At 42.0% G+C, this 18,496-nt stretch overlaps 1 protein-coding gene across 6 annotated transcripts; it reads right to left on the reverse strand.

Moving 5' to 3' along the window:
• Window positions 1–363: 363 nt before the first annotated feature.
• Window positions 364–10,145, reverse strand: lhx9 (LIM homeobox 9). Of its 6 annotated transcripts, none has more exons than XM_072389188.1 (5): window positions 9,750–10,030; window positions 8,773–8,975; window positions 7,520–7,878; window positions 4,149–4,351; window positions 364–955 (listed from the first exon to the last, which is right to left on the reverse strand). In XM_072389188.1, the coding sequence occupies exons 1-5, from the start codon at window positions 9,927–9,929 to the stop codon at window positions 899–901; spliced, it is 1,002 nt and encodes a 333-aa protein (XP_072245289.1). In that variant the 5' UTR covers window positions 9,930–10,030; the 3' UTR covers window positions 364–898. The 6 variants fall into 6 exon arrangements, with proteins under 6 accessions (XP_072245289.1, XP_072245288.1, XP_072245290.1 ...); XM_072389187.1 differs by having other exon boundaries at window positions 9,735–10,030; XM_072389189.1 differs by lacking the exon at window positions 364–955 and adding an exon at window positions 985–3,529 and having other exon boundaries at window positions 9,735–10,145.
• Window positions 10,146–18,496: the final 8,351 nt, after the last annotated feature.

The raw sequence follows: 18,496 nt of genomic DNA on the forward strand, positions 1-18,496 counted from the left end.
GCATGGGGGACATAATTCATGTGCTTTATTTTGCATCTGACAATAAATCATACAGAGAATCAAAGGAAATAATATACATCTCAGGAAAATGTTAACAAGATGATGAGGCGCATGCAAAATGAGAATCTCTTCTTTATCCGCTTTGTCTTTTTTCTTTTTTTTTTTCCACTTCCTTCCCTCGGTACAGCCAGATGGCAAAGCTCCAGCTCTGCAGTCCTCTTCATACACTCATCATATTTGATGGGCATCCTGCTGCCGAGTTTCAAGGAGGCCATGTGTTTACGAAATGACACTCGTGACAAAAGAAAACTTCTATTTAGCAAGCTGATTCTTGGACGGGGTGCAGGGGTGGGGGGGTGGGGGGGTTGGGGGGTACAGCAGCGTGTGTGGATTTGTTTGTGGGGATGTACAGTATGTTGTGCTTACATTATGAGCAAGGCAGTGGGAGAAAGATAGTACGATGTGTGTGTGCGTGTATGTGTTCATACCAATAACATCCATATAGTCTCAGTACTGTTATCATGGTGGATGCTGACTGTCTTTCAATCACATCCTGCCTCTCTGTAAGTTTTTTTTTTTAAAAGCTAAGTCACAGTACATTTTATTATTATCATCATAATTTTCTTTTTTTTACTCCAAGACAGAATTTTTTTTCACATTGATAGCATGAATATTATACATTGTGGGCCTCTTCTGCTGATGGATTTAAACACTTGAGAGGACAAACCTTTGCTTTAAAAAAAAAAAAAAAGAGAATCATCTGTCGTACAATTGCAATTGAAACAGGTTTTATGTTGGTTGTTCATTTGTTCTCAATATGCTATCATCTTTTCCTAATATAGTCTTTGTCTTCAATGGTGAGGAATTCCCATCAAAGTTTTCCCCTTCTCTTAATACTTTAGGGAATTTTCAAACGTCGGGATGTATGGCTGTAATGCCCCAAGATTTGTTCTCCCTGAAAGAAATGATAGAGTAAGAATATATTAACTACAGAGCAACCTGGCTTTATGGGGTCTACATTTACTTTTACTTCATTTTAGGTTTACCAATATGCTATGCATAAATATATACTATATATGTATATAAATCAATATATGCTTTGCAGCATTCCTTTTATTTAAAATTTAAAGCCATGTTCATGCATTAAAAAGAAATTTCATGTTTTTGACTGCAGGGTTTAGATGCAAATCCATGGGGCATTACGTTAAAAACCATAAACATCATAAATTAGGAAATAGAAATTAAAAATGGAAGCAAAAATGAAGACGTTTAACTGGTCATTAATAACTGAATGCTCTCTCATTTGTTGATGTGATAAACAAAAACTGTATTCAAGAAAGAAGACAAAAATGGCAAGTGTAATGAAAAATAAAACCCGTTTAAAGCAAATTATTTTTATTCACACAAATTTAATAAGATATATAACAACCGTTTGGTCCATAAATATTTAAGGGGAAATAGTTTCTATACACCATCTTTATCAAGAAACAGGGAAACATGGACAATCTTGATAGAACACTTACTGTACTCAACTATTAACACGAAGATCAATATATAAGGTTCTTGGATTACCCAACTATATCTGAAAGAGTGCACAAATGCTTTCTATGACATCGCTGCCCCCTTTTAAACAGGATACACCATAAAAAGATCTTCGGAAATAAGATGCAAAACAGTACAAAACTAGTGAGGCGCCAAAAAGGATGTGAATCAGTTAACAAAGAACACATATATCCTGAATTTCACAAACTTTCTCCCAAGTTATAGCATAAGGCACATAGTAGAACTGAGTTAGGCATCTACTTCATTAAGTAGATCAAGAGTACCACTTTGTTCTACGATAGAACAAATTGTGACGCTCACAATGAAATGTATCAACTCCGTTGAAGATTCGCTCGCCCTTTCTTTTCGCTCTCTGTCTTTCAGCCAGAAGAAACATGTTTTTTGGTCTGTTCAGTGGCAAGTGTCAGTAAAGAAAGTGTAAATATGGCCAAACAGGAGAACACATGGACAACGATTTCCCACTGGCTGGCTCTCACGACTCCACCAATCCGAGCTCATTTCACTTCGTCAGCTCCCACAGTCTAGTCTTAAGCGTCGCAACCCCTTCATTTTTTCACCCCTGCTGTTTTTTTTTCCCTTTTTAAAATCACATCATTACCCTGAGCAACATGATAAGAACAATAATGCACTTTTCTCTGGGCAGTATGTTGTCACTGTGCAATTGAGTTTAGCTGTGGATCTATGGATAGGTTGACTAGGCTTTGTCCTTCTGACTATGGTTGATCTATGAGGCCTACAAGTCCAAAAGAAAAAAAGAAAAAAGTGCTTTGTCATGAAGACAATTGATTACAACAGTGCCCATAAACTGCGCTCCAATCTGAATTTGCCTTGTTGACTTTTAATTAGCAAACAATTTCTATCATTGTGACTGCATTACATGTTGAACAGTTACCACTGTACAGATTGTGGGATTTGCTTTGTTCTCTGTGTCACAGTTAGGTTGTGAATCAAGACAAAATATGTGTTGTTCCAGCTTCTATCTGCAACTCCTAGGTGCTTTGAAATGTAATTTAGATGTTTAACATGTAGCTCTGTGAGATATTTCAATGTCTAATTCCATCAAACTCAGCCTTCTAGACTGAAACATTCGGAAATAATTAAAGCCTGTTTTCTGGGTTTACCCATATACAGAACATTCTACAAGTTTATTTTTCCAAATTATTCCAAAACAGAAAAGAAAAAAAATTAAATTGGATAGTCGAACACAGTGCATTCATATACAGGTTTCTGGTATTATTTTGAAATTTTACCAATTAACCGTAAATTAGGAAGGGTTTAGCTGATCATATTTCAACACAAATGTACAAATGAAGTCAAATCAGGCAAAAAGTCTAGTTTTCCAGACAAACTTCAAGTTTAGTGTTTTTTTTCCACTGAATTGTGGAATCCAAGACAATTTTCTAATCCCTTCAACTCCAAGAGTGTCCAAGAATTCAAAATCAATCCCTGCACGCGTCATGCAGTTTCAAATGCTACACATTCTAATGATTTCCTTCTGTTTTAAAGTGGTCGCTGCTGTTGCTGCTCTTGTTCTTCTCGTTTGCGTACACAGTACAGCACTTTCTGTTCCGAGGAGCTGTCTCTGCTTGATTTTAAAGGTGTCACTTAAAAAAATAAAATGTAAATTGAGGAGAGAAACTAAAAGGAAATTGAAAATAAAAATAAAATGAAATCAGATCAAATAACAATCAGTTTGCTAGAGATAGCTCGTTTAGAAAAGGTTTGTCAAGGTAGTTTGCGAAGGGCTCCCCGAATCATGGCTGTCCAAACTAGAGGTGACGGAAGTCACTACAGTGATAGAGGGGTTTGTCAGGTCTGTTAGTGTGGCCGCGCTGGAGGGGGGGGTCAGGGCCCCACTGTCGGATGAGGGCGGAGGGAGTGAGGTGCCATCAGCCTTATCAACACCTCCATTCTCCTGTCGCAAAACGTTCCTTCTGAATTTGGCTCTTGCGTTTTGGAACCAAACCTGCAAACCAATCCCAGTGTGGCTTTTACTTTTAGTGTTTAAGTAGGATTAATTTTTAAAAAAGAAAGTATCAAATCATTACAGTAGATTACAAATCAAATTATCATCACTGCCTTGAATAAAGAAATCTTTATAATACGATCATTTTCATACATTATTTTGAGCTTAAGGGGCAGGTAACAAAGAACCATTTAGCTCCTGAACACTGAATACAAAGATGTGGATTTTAATAGCAAATAAAAACAAAATCCTGTCCTTGTTTATATTTTTGGATGCAAGAGTTAAATTACACCTCTCTCTGTTCTGAAAATTAAACGACATGTGCACTCTCATTATTAATAATATGAGCAACAGTTTTAAACTGACATTTGTACGCTTAATGTCTACTTTTCTTCTTTCTTTTCTAAAAAAAAGAATAAAAAAATAACATTTAAGAGTCTACAAATTTCAGGTCAAGACCCCTGGATGTACATCTAATGACTACATGGACCAACAAAACAAACCAAAACTAAAAAGGTGACATTAATGGTGTGAAATGAGGGGGACATGGATGAGACGTGAGGTGCATACACATATGTGGGGGAGATCAATTAAGTAAGAGGAGTGGCTCTCTGCTTACCTGTAGAACTCTCTTAGTGAGGCCTGTTTTCTGGGCCAGCTGCTTTAAGTCCTTGGCATCTGGGTTGTGGTTGATGGCAAAGTAGGATTTCATTGTTCGCAGCTGATGGTGCTTGAAGGAGGTCCGCATGCGTTTGGTCTTCTGCGTTGGAGGGTAGGCCTGCTGGTCGCGGTCCAGGTGGTCAGTGTCGTTTTCATTACAGCCTGCGGACAGAGCAAAGAGCAGAACACCGGGTCGGCTCAAATTCTGAGAGGGAAGGGATTGAGGTTCCAGAAAAACATGTCCTCTGCATCCAAATTTTGATTTCACTGCACTCAAGAAGCTTCTCGAGCGTGGATCTCATATGTGTACGCCACTGTCCTCCGTCGTGCAAGTTTGGAATATTTGGCAGCTTACAATCAAAATATGCAACAGTGACAGGAAATTACTCAACTGAAATGGATCAAAATATTGACCCCAATACGTGCACCATGCAATTAAAAGTTGTGGTTGCCCTTTGCTTTTGATCTAATCCGTGTTTGTATATTTAAAACAAAAAGCAAACTGATGAATTCTAACTGTACGCTGGGGCCGAGCTCAATTATTTCAGCTTGTGTTTGCAAAGACTAATAGACCTAACGGGCCTCATTTGTCAGTGGCTTTGTGTGCAAAACGCTTTAAATGGATTCCCTAAATGAAATGTGCGCCAGACTAAACGGCACAGGGATGCTCCAACATTTATCACAAGTGAAGTTTTCTTCTCTCCAACTGGGATGTTTTCAGAAACTTTGACTGGTGTTACCCTGAAATGTACATTTGGTGATTTCAAACAAAAACAAAACACAGCGTGGAAAATATCCTTGATGCAAAATAATAATAGAGTCTTGATTTGTTTTAAGATTGAAAAAATATATATATTTCACAAGGCATATCGTGTGATTTCCTCTGTCGGTTTGCTGCAAAGGCACAGAAGTTCCAGCCAGAGATTAATACACAGAACCTCTAAGTCATATCAAATGTTTTATTAATATTCTTGTCTCCCTGTAACTCAGATGCTGACACATTGTATTTCTGAGTGGCTCATGAAATTTCAAATGAAATATACAAACACTTCATGATAAGCATGGAGTGCAAACGCTCCAACAAGTTAATTAGCAGAGCTGGGAAGCTAAAAGAATTTATAAATCGGTTATAACAGGCTTTGAATTTGCTCCGTTATGTTACAGTGTGAAAGTGGTGCAAAGATCTTCCTTTTGAATACACCATGAACATAACATCCACTGACATCTTCTGTCTGTTTTTCTGTTCCAGTCTTCACTGGTTTGTGTTTCACTTAGTATCACCCACTAGGGGTCTCCATATCCATACAAGACCAAAGTTGACTGAGTGGTGGGGAATACACAGTAGGCCCACACCTTTCCCTGGTGGAAAAAAACATGAATGTTCTGATTAAAGCAGAAACAAATCCTAAAACAAAACCTCTCCCCATTTGTCATGAATATGAGTCTCCTGATCTGACGGGGCGAGATATTAATATGAACAGTTTGATAGTGTAATGGGAAACAGAGTGTGCTCATAATTCTGCATCCCAACAGAGGAAAGAGAGCACTTTGGAAAAGGGGAAAAATAGAATTCTGTTTCAGTTGCTCCAATTAGAATTATTCACATTTGATTTTTACAATTCTGAGTTTTAGCTTTACCCGACCAAATTTTAGTCAAATAAAAACATCCATCCATACTATATGTATATATATATATATATATATATACAAATGTAATCCTTACAGTCTATTGTGTTCTTTTAAAATGGTCCAAATGAAAAACATAATATTCCCACAATGATCTTTACTGTGTCTATGGTGCTTAATAATGAGTTAATGTGGACATCATTTAGCTGTATTTCCTCCCTTTTCTTTCCAGGGGATTTAGAATTGTTTGCGTTTTTACCTGTTGTGATTTTATTTATTTTTTTTTTTTAGGCTTTGGTGGGTAAGAATTTACTGTTATTATTGAAAAATAAAGTAAGAAAAATCATCGGATAACAATGGTTTTCCTATTAGGGTTTCAATGAGAACTTTAGGATTTGCATAATCCCTCGCACTTGTGTCTGGGACGGCAAACTAAAGTTCTTTCAACCGGAGCGCCGCGACTGTACCGCGTTGAGTTTCCAGCCCCCGGCCTCTCTCCCTGCAGCAGGCCCCTCTGTACGGAGCTGCTGTGTCCCTGAGAACTGTGCTGACCGACCGCTCAGGAGGCCAGGGATTCCAACGTCACCTTCAATTAACAAAGAACAATTAACGCGCAGATTACCCTTATTCCTCCCTATTCAGCAGGAACAGAGGGAAACTTTGCGCACAATGACAAACTTTCTCAACCGCGCACTAATTCGCAGAAAGCGACAACAAAATGGGGACGCTGCAGGGAAGGTTAGGGGGGGGGGTTGTAACATCCCAGCGACCCAATGCAGAATTGTGGACGAAACCTACATCATCTATTACCAGATCAGCGTACGCAGGGCGAGAACGCTTTTTTTTTTTTGTTCTGCCGACCAAAAAAATACACAAGTCAAGAAAAACACCGTTTTTACGCAGCTATCCCAAACTGCATTTACCTCAGTTACTCACATTCTGCAGATTTATCATGACCTCGATTCATTGTAATTATAATAGTCAATGATCGGGTTGACGGTGAGGTCAAACTTCGATCATACGGTGCGTAAAAGACGCGTGAACCGAAAGCTGCAGATCAATTAACCCGCGGCTGCGGCGACGTTCGCCTACATTTTAAAGAGTTTTTCCTTAAAGACGTGTTCATTTGAGATGTGAAAGAAAGAGTTTGGATGTGGGAGTTGGGAACACTGAGGGAACTGGCTGGATTGAAAGAAAAGGGATCTTCGTGCGTAATGGAAGCCAAATGTCATGCCCCCAAATCAACAAAAATAAGCTAATTACCAGAAATGTCTATTTATTTATTTAGGTTTAATTTGGATTATTTTTTATTAAAAAAAGTTAAATGAAATTAACACAACAACGCCTCCACACAACAAAAATCCATGGACCGCTTCAATTTTAGTGAAGAATCCAGAACTCAAAATTCTGTCTCATTGTGATTCAAGTGGTTCCCGAAGAGTACAACGTAGGTGAAGAGCATCGTGTTTATTTAACATAATTGTCATTGTTATCATTTTGGTGATGATTGAACATGCAACTTTGGTGTGTCCTTAACTCAGATCTCACTGTACTCTACTCTGCTGTTGGGCCATACACACTATAAAGGTCAGCCAACTTCATGACGTTTTGTACCAAAACTAAAAAAATATTTCCAAAAAAATGAGAGCCTTTATCTGTTCTTGGCTCGATGTGTTCTTCGCTCCAAGCAGCGTGCCGTCTCACCTGTGTTGTAGCTGGGTATATCTATCCCCATGGCCGGGCTCTTCCTCTTGCGCGGCCTTCCCTTCTGGGCCGTGCCGGTGCCGTTGAAGTATGGCAGAGAGAGGCCGCCACCCTTGGCAGCCAGCTCGGCGAAGTTGAGCTGGGGGTGATAGTCCGGTCCCTGCACCAGCGTCTCGAAGTGGAGCCGGCAGTACACCAGGCTGTCCTTCATGCCGAAGTGGTCGCCCGTGGTCAGGGTCTTGTTGCAAGTGGTGCACGTGAAACAGCTCAGGTGGTACACGGAGTCACGCGCTCGCATCACCATCTCTGTGGCGGATATCCCGAGGTGGCAGCGCGCGCACCTCTGCACGGAGAACCTTCTGGAACAGACACATCGTCAAGACTCCTCATACATAAAAAATAAATAAATGAAAAAAAAAGCAAGGTGGACAAACACAAAAGATGGATCATGTGTTCATTAGATTTCAGTATATAACTTGTATTTCATGCTGCCCTCTGTTAATAGCCACATCTGGCCAGCAGTTGGATGCATGCGTGTATGTACGAACGTTATCTCTTTTAAATTAGCAAAAAAGTAACTCCAGTCTCCATAATGAAGCCTGCAACTGCCAATTAGCTGTCAATTAGCCTCATGTCTGGCATGCAACAAAAAGAGGAGTTCGGGTGGGCTACAGGCTCCAGCTAACTCTCACTATTAGAAAGCTGTATGTTTTTTTCTCTCTCTCTCTTTATTTTTACAGAAAGCAGTGCAACGCGAGCAGCACGTGCATGTTTACGCAAATCTTTGTGAAAATCTTTGTGACAGACCTCCCAACAGCGTGCTGGCAAAAGCCACAAACAGATTACTTTTGAGACAAAAGATTACTTTTCGACCAGAACAACAAAAGAACTGGGGGAGAGAGGGTGACTCATGCATTTACTTCATGTGGTTTGCATTACTCTCCTTACACAGCCTTACACCTGAGCCACCGTCGAATGAGCTGCACTTTCAGTATCATGACTTATTTCCAATAACACCGCGTAGCCCATCTGCGCGACCTCCTTTAATGCCACTCAGAATGAGGCCTGCACCAGATTGGTGAGTCGAGGCTATCAACATAACTGCCCAAATTCTCCTTTAAGAGTTGAAAATAATCCAGTGTGATAAAGAAGTCTCTTTCTAAATGAGTTGGTGGGTTTAAGGGACTGCGAGCGCAAAAACAATAAAAAAAGACAATGAAATAGTGAGTGTGTTGATATTATTTTTTCCTTACCTGTAGTAATCCTCCTTGCAATAGATACTCCCATCCTTGGCAAAACACGTTAGCTCAGACTCCAACGCAAGTTTACATTCACAGCATTTGAGACACCGCAGGTGCCACTGCTTGTCCACGGCCAGGAGGTAGTATCTATCCGAAATCTTGCCGCCACAGCCGGCGCACAAAGCAGGCTTCTCCGGGCTCATGGAAGGCATGGTCTGGGACAGAGAGGGAGGGGAAAAGACAGCTCATGGCAACTGCTTCCTTCAAATGACTGTTTACGAGGCGATATGCTAAGAGATAGTCAAGCAACAAAGATTTAGGGAGATTTCTCGGGTGGTAATGCTTTTGACTCCCATCAACTTGTGAGATATAAAAGGCTTGGCGTGCCTTTAGGCCCCAATGAGGGAAATAATGTGATATAAGTGGCTGGAAAATTAACTGAATATATCGAGTAGGAAATGTGTTTGTACTGCCAACTTCAAATCGTAGTAGTTTAATCCCTTTTATTTGTGATCCAAAGCACACACTGTCAACACACTGGAACAGTTGGTGCAACAACAATAATAATTGCAATAATGACCAGAAAAAAAAAATAATAATAGTAATCATTTGATACGGTTTTATCAGCTTACTGTTTAAAATACAACTGCTAGAGGAAATATTTAATAGCTCATTTGATCACACTTTTTTGATCATACATTTAGAGGAAGATGCATTTAAGTGTCATACTTTCGGCCATTATTTGAGCAGCTGGTAAAATAAGCGAACACTTAAAAACACTGATGCGAATTCCACTCTCAGGCAGATTATTATTTTTGGATGCAGATAAAATGCTCCTCACTCCTGCCTACTGGAACACCTCCACGTTAACTGTGCCACAGTCGTACTCGGTGCGAGATCGAGGATTAAAAAATGGGATTTTCTTTTTCGAAAATACTAAATTCTCTTAACATGAATTTCAATCGCACACCGACCTGTATGGCTCTTACCGACTCTCTCCCGTTGAGCTGCATGCCCTTCGCCAGGCGCGACTCCGTTTTCGACCTCCTCTCCATCTCCTCCATGATTCCTTGGATGTGATCCCCGGAGATCCCGTGGAAAAGCATGGCTCCCGGTCCTGGACGCAACGTGCAACTGCCTGCCTCTGTCTTGCAGCCCACAACTTCCATATACTGTACCGCAGCGCTGCGCCCCGTTCTCTCAGCGCATCCAAATGGGCTCCGAGGCTCTAGGACAGTCACACAAAAAATACCAAAAAAAAAACAAACAAAAAAAAAACGACACAACCCCGGAGAATCGGACCACCTCCTCGACAGGGCGAAAACTGGAAGAAAAGGAAGAAAACTACAGCATGGGGTGGGACAAGGAGGAGAGGTGGCCGCTGATCAAGTTCTCTTTTTGCCCCGTTTCCCGTGAATGTCTCTCCTCCAGGAGAAGGAAAAAAAGTTTGGAAAAAAAGTATATAGTCCAAATGATGCGACAAACCGGTGTTTGGAGGTGACGGCGATCGCGGGGAGGGAGGAGGGGAGGGGAGGGGGGGCTGCACTGTGAACACTCGCCAAAAAAAAAAAAAGAATAATAATGACACAAAGTTTTTGTTGCTTCTTTTTTTGCTGAATTCTCTCTCCCGATTTCCCAGTCAGGGGGTTCCTCGGTGCTCGGAGGTCAGGTTGGGACTGCCTTGGATTTGAGAACCGTGTCCTATTTGTGAAGAGAGCAGAGCCGGCCCAGTCTGAATAATTTGGTAGGAGGAGTTCCTCTCACTCTCCCTCTCCTCTCGCTCCGTGCCTGTCTCTCTCCCTCTCTCCCAGCATCGCCGCTGATTTTTCTATTCACCAACAAAGAGCTGTCACTCTCCCCCTCAACAAACTACAGATTCTGCCCTGCGCGAAAGGACGACCACTTTATGGTGGAGACATTTTCATTACTTCTGCTCTCCCATTTAAAGGGGAGGGGGGGAGTTGGAAGCTGCACAAACAAACAAGCAAATTACTTATTTTAGTGTGAATTGCTAATTTACTTGTGAAAAAAAAACAGTGCATCTGAACTTAAATTATTATTATCTTCAAAAAACCTTTTTTGGGGTTCAGGTGAAACAGTTAAAAACAGAAACAAGAATCTCTTCATGGTGTTGCAGCTCAAGGGCAGCTCATTTGGTTGAGAGTTTTACGAAATTAGAATTTAAAAAAAAATCCGAGTTTGAGCTGGTCCGAATCAAGTGTTTGGGTGTCCCCTGATAAGGTGTGATAACTGTGTGTTTGTGTGTGCTGTGTTGGGCGGGGCAGCGATCAGTGACAGGCTAGAAGGCGGGGACATATGAAACAACAGGATTTTTATACACATATATATATGTGTGTGTGTGTATTTATATATATGTGTGTGTGAGTGTTTTCTAACACAAATGGCAGAGTTAGTTTTAAAAATGCAGACAAAAATCACGTGCCTTTTTCTGAGCGCGATCTTCTGAAGATAGTCATAATTTGATGGAACTAAAGCAACTCTCCCTCCTTTAAACGTTCATTTGTAACAGGAGCTACTCGCTGTCAAGGATTCATTAACGCGACCCTTGTATTTTCTCTGGCTCTTGAACGAGGCCAAAACCTTGTTTGCCTGCAGGAGAGTTGATCTGACAACCCAAAAAAACTGTACACACACTTAATTTGTCTTGCAGGCTAAGCTACAAGCAAGGATGTGGAAGTATACACGAGATAAAAGAAGACCTCCAGTTGGTGGACGCCACAGGGGAACCATTTTTTTTTTATTTTTGCATATTTGCCAGAAATTAACACTATGTATATCTCAGTAAATATCACCGAGGTTATGCGGGGATGTGTGACTTTTAAATGGCGTGAAAAGTCTGTTATATATATATATATATATATACATATATATGTATATATATATGTATATATATATATATGTAAGTCTTTTATATATATATATATTTTAAAGACAGGTAGGGAACCGTTTAAGCGTCAACTATGAAGGCCAAACATGGTGACAACTACCCGAAAAAAAAATAATAAAGAAAAATAGACAAACACGACATGTGCCTTTACAACATAAATTCAGGATAATGAGCTATGTTGTAGGTTAGTAACTGAACTTTTACCATAAAGTGAAAGATACACCGACTTTAGTTCCAATAACAGATTTGCACAGGCTCAGGGGGGTTTGCAGGTGTGGATGTTTCATCTCAAGATGTGTAACATTATCTTGTGAGCCCCCTCCCCTACCACACACACACACACACACACACACTCTGAGGCTGTGTTGACTTTAATTGGAGGCCCCTGGATAACAGAGCTATAAGTCGAGGCTTGAACCCTCCTGGACGGGCTGGACCTGCAGTTGTTCTGAAAAAGCTCCGTTCATTTGCTCTCTGTCTGTGTCTTCGCAGAAGCCGCAAAGCGGCGACAAATGGGACTCAAAAGGGACCAACGGATTGCATTTCACCTGGACAAAGACACCCCGAGAAGAAAGATCAAACGAGCTCTGCGTGGTATTCATCCGAAGTGTTGTTTTCTTTAACTCTCCGGAAAATATGCTTTGCGCCTTTTTTTTTTCGTCTCCCCCCTCTTCCACGCAGCTGAGTCTAAATCTAACAAATAAGCACACGTTTCTGTCTTTTTATTTTGTTTCTTTTTTTTTTGTGAAAACATCTATCATCCCGTTAGTGTCGATAAAAATGCCGTTTTGACCCGTTGCCTCCAGCGGTGACATTTCATTTGACTGAAGAGGGTTTAACAATGCGTCAGAGAGCACCAAGGGGATGAGAGAATAATGTCTTTGTGCTGTCGTTTTGTTTAGTTTCTTTTCCCTTTCTCTGTGTGTAATTAGGATATTTAAACTGCCACTGAATATGTCTTGCGACGCCCTTTTGCTAGTTTGTGTAATCGTTGGTTTTACTCATTGCCAAAACGCAAACTCACCCTCTTATATCTATTGAAATTGTCTTTTTTTCCCAAAAAATTGGCAACAATTTCATTTGGAAACATTCGTAATCTAATTTATTAACAAAATGGCCCCATTCACGTGTTTTACAAATAACATTTCACTATGTGCTTTGACTGAAGACATTGAATGTCATTTTTGCTTTAGCTCATCAGAATGATTTGACCCTAATTTAATCTTGTTTGACCAAATGGAAGCTTATAAATCACCAATTAATCAAAGCTAATTGACACATGCTCTATTTACACTCCTGACGCATTGGGGGGAGAAAAAATAAAAAGTAAATGAAAAGAGTGTAAATAAGCGTGCTTAAAATGGCGTGAGAATCCATGTGGGCCACAGACTTCTGTCAAAATTCAAGATGAGCCATCATCTCACCGACACAAACTGCACTTTTGAAACTTTCATTTTAATATTTCACCGTCCACTTTGCCAGATTTGAGCTTCAGTGTTGGCTGTGCGGTTGTAGCATTAAGATCACACCAGGCTGAAAGATTTGTTTGGGACGTTTTTTGTTGGGGGGGGGAGGGATAAAATAAATGGATTAAAATAGCAAAATCGCGCTACTTTAGATGGCCTCACCTCCCACCACATCCCTGATTATCCCGCAGATCCCCAACCACGTCACTTCATTTATCATCAGATGTGTCGCGCATTGCTTCACACGCACTCCTCTGACGATTTTCATCCAGTTTTTGTGTCAAAACACATCCAGCTCTGTGGTATCATTGCCCCAAGACTAAATACCAATAGAAAAGGTCTTACCTGAGGCTGTGCGGTGTGAGCTCCCTATGCAGCGTGCAGGCGGAGGAGCTGCGGACTGTGCGCTGTGTGCAGAGGAGGCAGAGGAGACGCTGCCGGTAGATGGGGGGCTGTTCCTCGTTTCTCTGCTTACAGTTCTAGTTGGAGCGTCAATTAAAACACAGGCCATTTAAATATTCCTCTCTCGTATGCAGACAGCCCTAAACTGAGTACAGCACACAGGAAAATAGCACGCCACGAGCCAGTGGCCTATTCAGCATGCAGGTTATAATCTGTGATGTGTTCCAAAATATAAAGAGGGCAAAAATCTTCAGTCAGTGGTCGCATAATGGAGAGAAAAACAACACCACAGTGTACAATCAGGTCATTTCAGTAACGTGTACGTTTCTATTTCAACAACAAAACAATGCAAATATATTCCACTCTCACATATTTCTTTTCGCCCCAAAAAGGCGCATTAACCGCGTCTATGGGATCGAAATTACAGTTGACTTCAAACCCATCTGGGACCTAACAAAGTCACAGAATGTGTCATCAAATATCCTTTTTATACGTGTTTTGCAGGATGAGATTCAAGTCAAATGAGAACGTTTGCAATGAGGTTTGTGTGAATAAGTGATTAAACGGGTTTACAGTCAAACTCGATCAATCAGTCTGACAAGGACATGAAACACAAGCACACGCCGGTGGACAAACGTCTTCAGTGTCCAAATCGAAAACATTAATTCTATTATTTACTTTTTAAAAAGTCATCAGTTTCTCAATTTGATTCAAAGGCATCACATGGAGCCTGAACAAAATAGTGGTGGGTGGACAACTACATTTTATTTCCCCTTTTTCTCTTTTGTATGACAAAGAAATTCAATCATCAAAAGGGTTCAAACGCAAATCACATATTTGGAACAAACTCGCAGAAAGAGCTTGAAAACACAAACAACCTCTGGTTCAGTTTTCGTTTATTTTTTTTATTTTAATTTCCAATTGCATGAATCCTTCATAAATTAGAACAACATCAACATAAACTCATTCTTGGCCTCGTGCTCCGCGTATCCCCTGAAGTGTCTGTCCATCAGGCTCTCCTGCACAACTGAACTGACATTCTTCATACAAATTCAAAGCAATAATGAGGTGTTCAGACACGAAGCATTCTGCGCACATGTGGCCTCCTGTAGCAACATTCAAAGAGCAAAGAAATAATGATGAAAAATGCACCAATACCCAATCGTATCAAATGGCTTTTTTAAATATGAAAATTGTTTTGCGTTTGGTAGGAGCTTTAATTGTGCCTCAGTCCTAATGAGATGTGTTTTTTAATTTGAAAAATACATCAAAATATTCAAAAGTTTGTGGTTTTTTTTTTGTTGTTGTCAATTTATCTTTTTTTATTATATCATCAGTCACCTGGCAGACTGAACTACATGACATGTTGTCTCCACCTGTGCCTTTATTGTTAACATGAGAAAGGAGGGTCATCCAGAAAAGAGGATGTCATAAAGCTCACAATCAGCACTTGGAGAACAATACAGTGAGGCGTTGATGGACAGATTTTAATTAACAAATGAAAAGAATACAGTGTTAGTGAGCACTGGTGCTAGGAGCAAAAGGGTGACAATTAATTACTCCTCTGTACTGCCTCTATAAATGATCATGTGCCATAGTGCTAACAGTCATTTTGCTTTGCTCCTTCAGCCTGGGTTGACATCACAGTGTATCTCATCAATAATGCAGCATTGCTGAGATCCATTTCACAGTGTACCACAACACATAACGTGCACACAGCGTTCTCTGAGCACGATACGCTGCAGCCTGCCTGGTTCCACGGTGAAACCACAGATATGGCACCAAGCAGGACGCCTGCTCGCCTTCCTGGATGCTCGGCTCGGCTCTGCTGTAGGGCATGGTCGTTAGATTACCACAGATCCAGGGTTCATCTGGAGTTATCATTTCTGGGTCACCTCAAGTGACGCTCAGTCTCGCATAGGGAGCTTTCAGTCACTCTCAGAGCATGGCCAGGAAAGGAGTGAAGGAGAGGTGGAGGCAAGGAGTTGAAGAGAGGAGGAGGAGGAGGAGGCGGAAAGGCTCTCCTTGGATCCACTGCCGTGCAGGGAACCACAGGCTAAACACTGACAGAATGAAGGAAAGGGGAGGGAAGTGAAGGGAGAGGGGGCTTTGAGGAGGAGGAGGAACGGAGGGAGGAGTGAAGCGCTGTAAAGCTGTACAGTCACATGTATCCCAGTCACATGAGCCTGGGTGGGTGGGTGAGTGAGAGGATGGTGAGACATCCTGGAAATATTTACAAACACTCAGTGGACATGGCGTCATAATTACTGAAGACAAGGGAATATCAGAATTCACAAGAAGCAATGAACATAGCCACAGTTCTGTCATTTAAAATAGAAAGACATAAATGAACACAAAGGCAACAATATGCTTAAATGTATTCTTAAATCCTCATGTATCCTGTCTATCATTTCCATTCGTGTTCTCTCTCTTCCCCCTTTCCAACTCCCTGCTTCCTTCACTTTCTCCTCTCTGTCTCTTCCAAGCAGCATTCCCCCTCCCACCAGCCCCTCACTACCTCCCCCATTCATCCCCTACCTCCCTCCACCCCTCCTTCGATCTCCTCCCTGCTCTGCTCTGCTGGAGCTCAAATCACAACCTCGGTCCCTGGCAGATGGAGGATAGGAGAGAGAAGCTCTTAACTAGCCAGCCTGAGCCTCTGCTCTCTGCACACCAACTGCTGCCTGCCTCCCCTCCCTGCCTCCAGAGCAGCTCCAACAGCACACTGCCACCATCCCACACACACACACACACACATACGCTCTCCTCCAGCTTCTCTGGGGACACAGTATCCTCCTGGGGGAACAGTGCGTGTATTAGTCCATATCTGGACACACAAGAAAGGACATGGAAACATAATAGATGGATGTTCTCTATCATAATATAACCTTATAGGAGGAGGTGTGTGTAAGGAGACGTGGTTTAGGTGATGCTTGTACATGTTATGTTGTCAAACAGGCTGCTTCCCTCTGCTTCAACCATTCATTTAAGACAGAAATGAAGGCAACATAATGTGTAAAAAGTTAGAGGTTAGATGGTGTAAAAGCTAAAGAAAGCAATGACATTGTCTGGTAAGTGTAGACAAGAAATCACACATGACTGCTTCAGTGTAGAACCAGAGGGGAAATAAACAGGCCAAAGCCCTCCTCAGGCTTTTAGGTGCCTTTGACTGCCCCTGACTTTTATCTGGGCTCATCTGGCGACCACGGCTTGGCCTGGCATGAGCCTGACCACCAGTTGCGGTCTGAGGGAGAAACTGCCCCTCTGTGCTATTTGCAGCCCTGTCTGTCCAAAGGAATCTAGTGCGCTGACTGTCACTCAGTGGCCATGTGTGTTTTTTATCACTAATTCTACCACAGGGATGTGGTTGTCCATATGACCACTGTGGAGGCTGCTGCCCTGAGGCAAGCTGACACTGTCTGTGTAGAAGGACCAGACGTTGATGTAGAGGCTGCTCAAATGCTGCTTGAATATCAAGACCCACATGCACGTAGCCCCACACGCACGCGCGCACACAAACTTACAAAGATGTGCCTGGCCAATTGCTGAGACTGATGTTCCTTTCAGCTATCATACGGCTGACACTCAAGTTTTTTTCCCCGTCAACCCCGTGTCAGTTCCTGGCTGGTCTGGCCAACAGTGATGGAGACACTGTAACTGACTGTGGTTGGGGCCTTTGGCCGCAGGGCTGCTGTGACTATTTGAGATGGTGGGGGCTGCTTGGCCTGTCAACTGGTTGTGACTTGAGCCTGTCTGGTCACGGATCCAAACTGGACAGCTCTCTCTTTCTCTGCGGCTAGTGCCATCGTCCTGTAGAAAGGCACACGGTGCTGCCACTCTGCTCCAGCACAGCATATGCTCCGGCTGAGGGTCAGAGATGTTCAGTCCAAAAGGCCTGAAATAAACACCTCACATGTCTAACTGATGGCTGTAACTTAGGAGCTCATCTGCACTGAGGGAAACAGCAGCCTGTGTATAAGCATGCCTGTATATTTGCATGCAAAGATGATTATATATATATATATATAAATATATATATATATATATATAACTATGAGTTTTATCACCCAGCTCGTATAAAACAGCTTAATGAAACAAATACACTAATTCACAGATAATGCAAGTTATAGCACATACAAGTGTAGGTGTGTCGAGTAAATATAACTCTCAATGATTAAAAAGTATCATCAGGAACAATTCATCTTAAGAAAAAGAATCGCTGCCCAAATCAACACAGTTCGATTGATAAGATAAGGCAAACATTTACTGACCAATAAGATACAACCACGGATATGATTTATTATTTCAGTAAATTAGGTAAATTTCTCCAGTCTGTAAAAGGGCTTCCTGCTGTTTGTGTCTCAGTCACCAACTGCTAAGTTAGAACATGATGGGGGAAAAAAATTCAAACTGTGCCATCACTGGATTGGGAAGACGTGGAGGGATGAGGCAGACATGAAAGTTGGCCTATTTCATGGTCAGGCTGCGGGACCGCCAAGGCCCTGAATGGCAATGCATCTACTTTAATGTGACAGACAAGTCCCTAGGCAAAACCCGCGGAGCCGCGGCATGCAAGCGGGCCCAGGTACTTGATGAGTGTGACACCTTCACCGTCCCGCTATAGAAATGTTGCTGCCGCACGCTCCGCTGCCTCGCTTTAGAATAACACCAAATAAATTCGCCTTTCATCCCGCCTGACGAAGCGTCCCCAGAACCTGTCCTCCCCAGCACTGTTGGGATCATGAATCTCCTTGTAGCCGTTCACAGGGCTTTGCTCCGATCACTAAGCACTTGCCTTTGGGACCCACCTGCCGAAGAAAATTGTGGCCGCGCCAGTAGGCGGCTGCGACAGGAGTCGGCGGCAGACACATCCTCTCATCACGACGCTGTTTGCCCAATCAGGCGGAGACAGGCGAGTGTGTGTGGCAGCTTCAGAGCGAGCGCCCGAAGGCATCGCGCT

Source organism: Leuresthes tenuis, unplaced genomic scaffold (assembly GCF_036924035.1).
Source record: "Leuresthes tenuis unplaced genomic scaffold, fLeuTen1.0.hap1 SCAF_7, whole genome shotgun sequence".
Classification (NCBI taxonomy): Eukaryota; Metazoa; Chordata; class Actinopteri; order Atheriniformes; family Atherinopsidae; genus Leuresthes; species Leuresthes tenuis.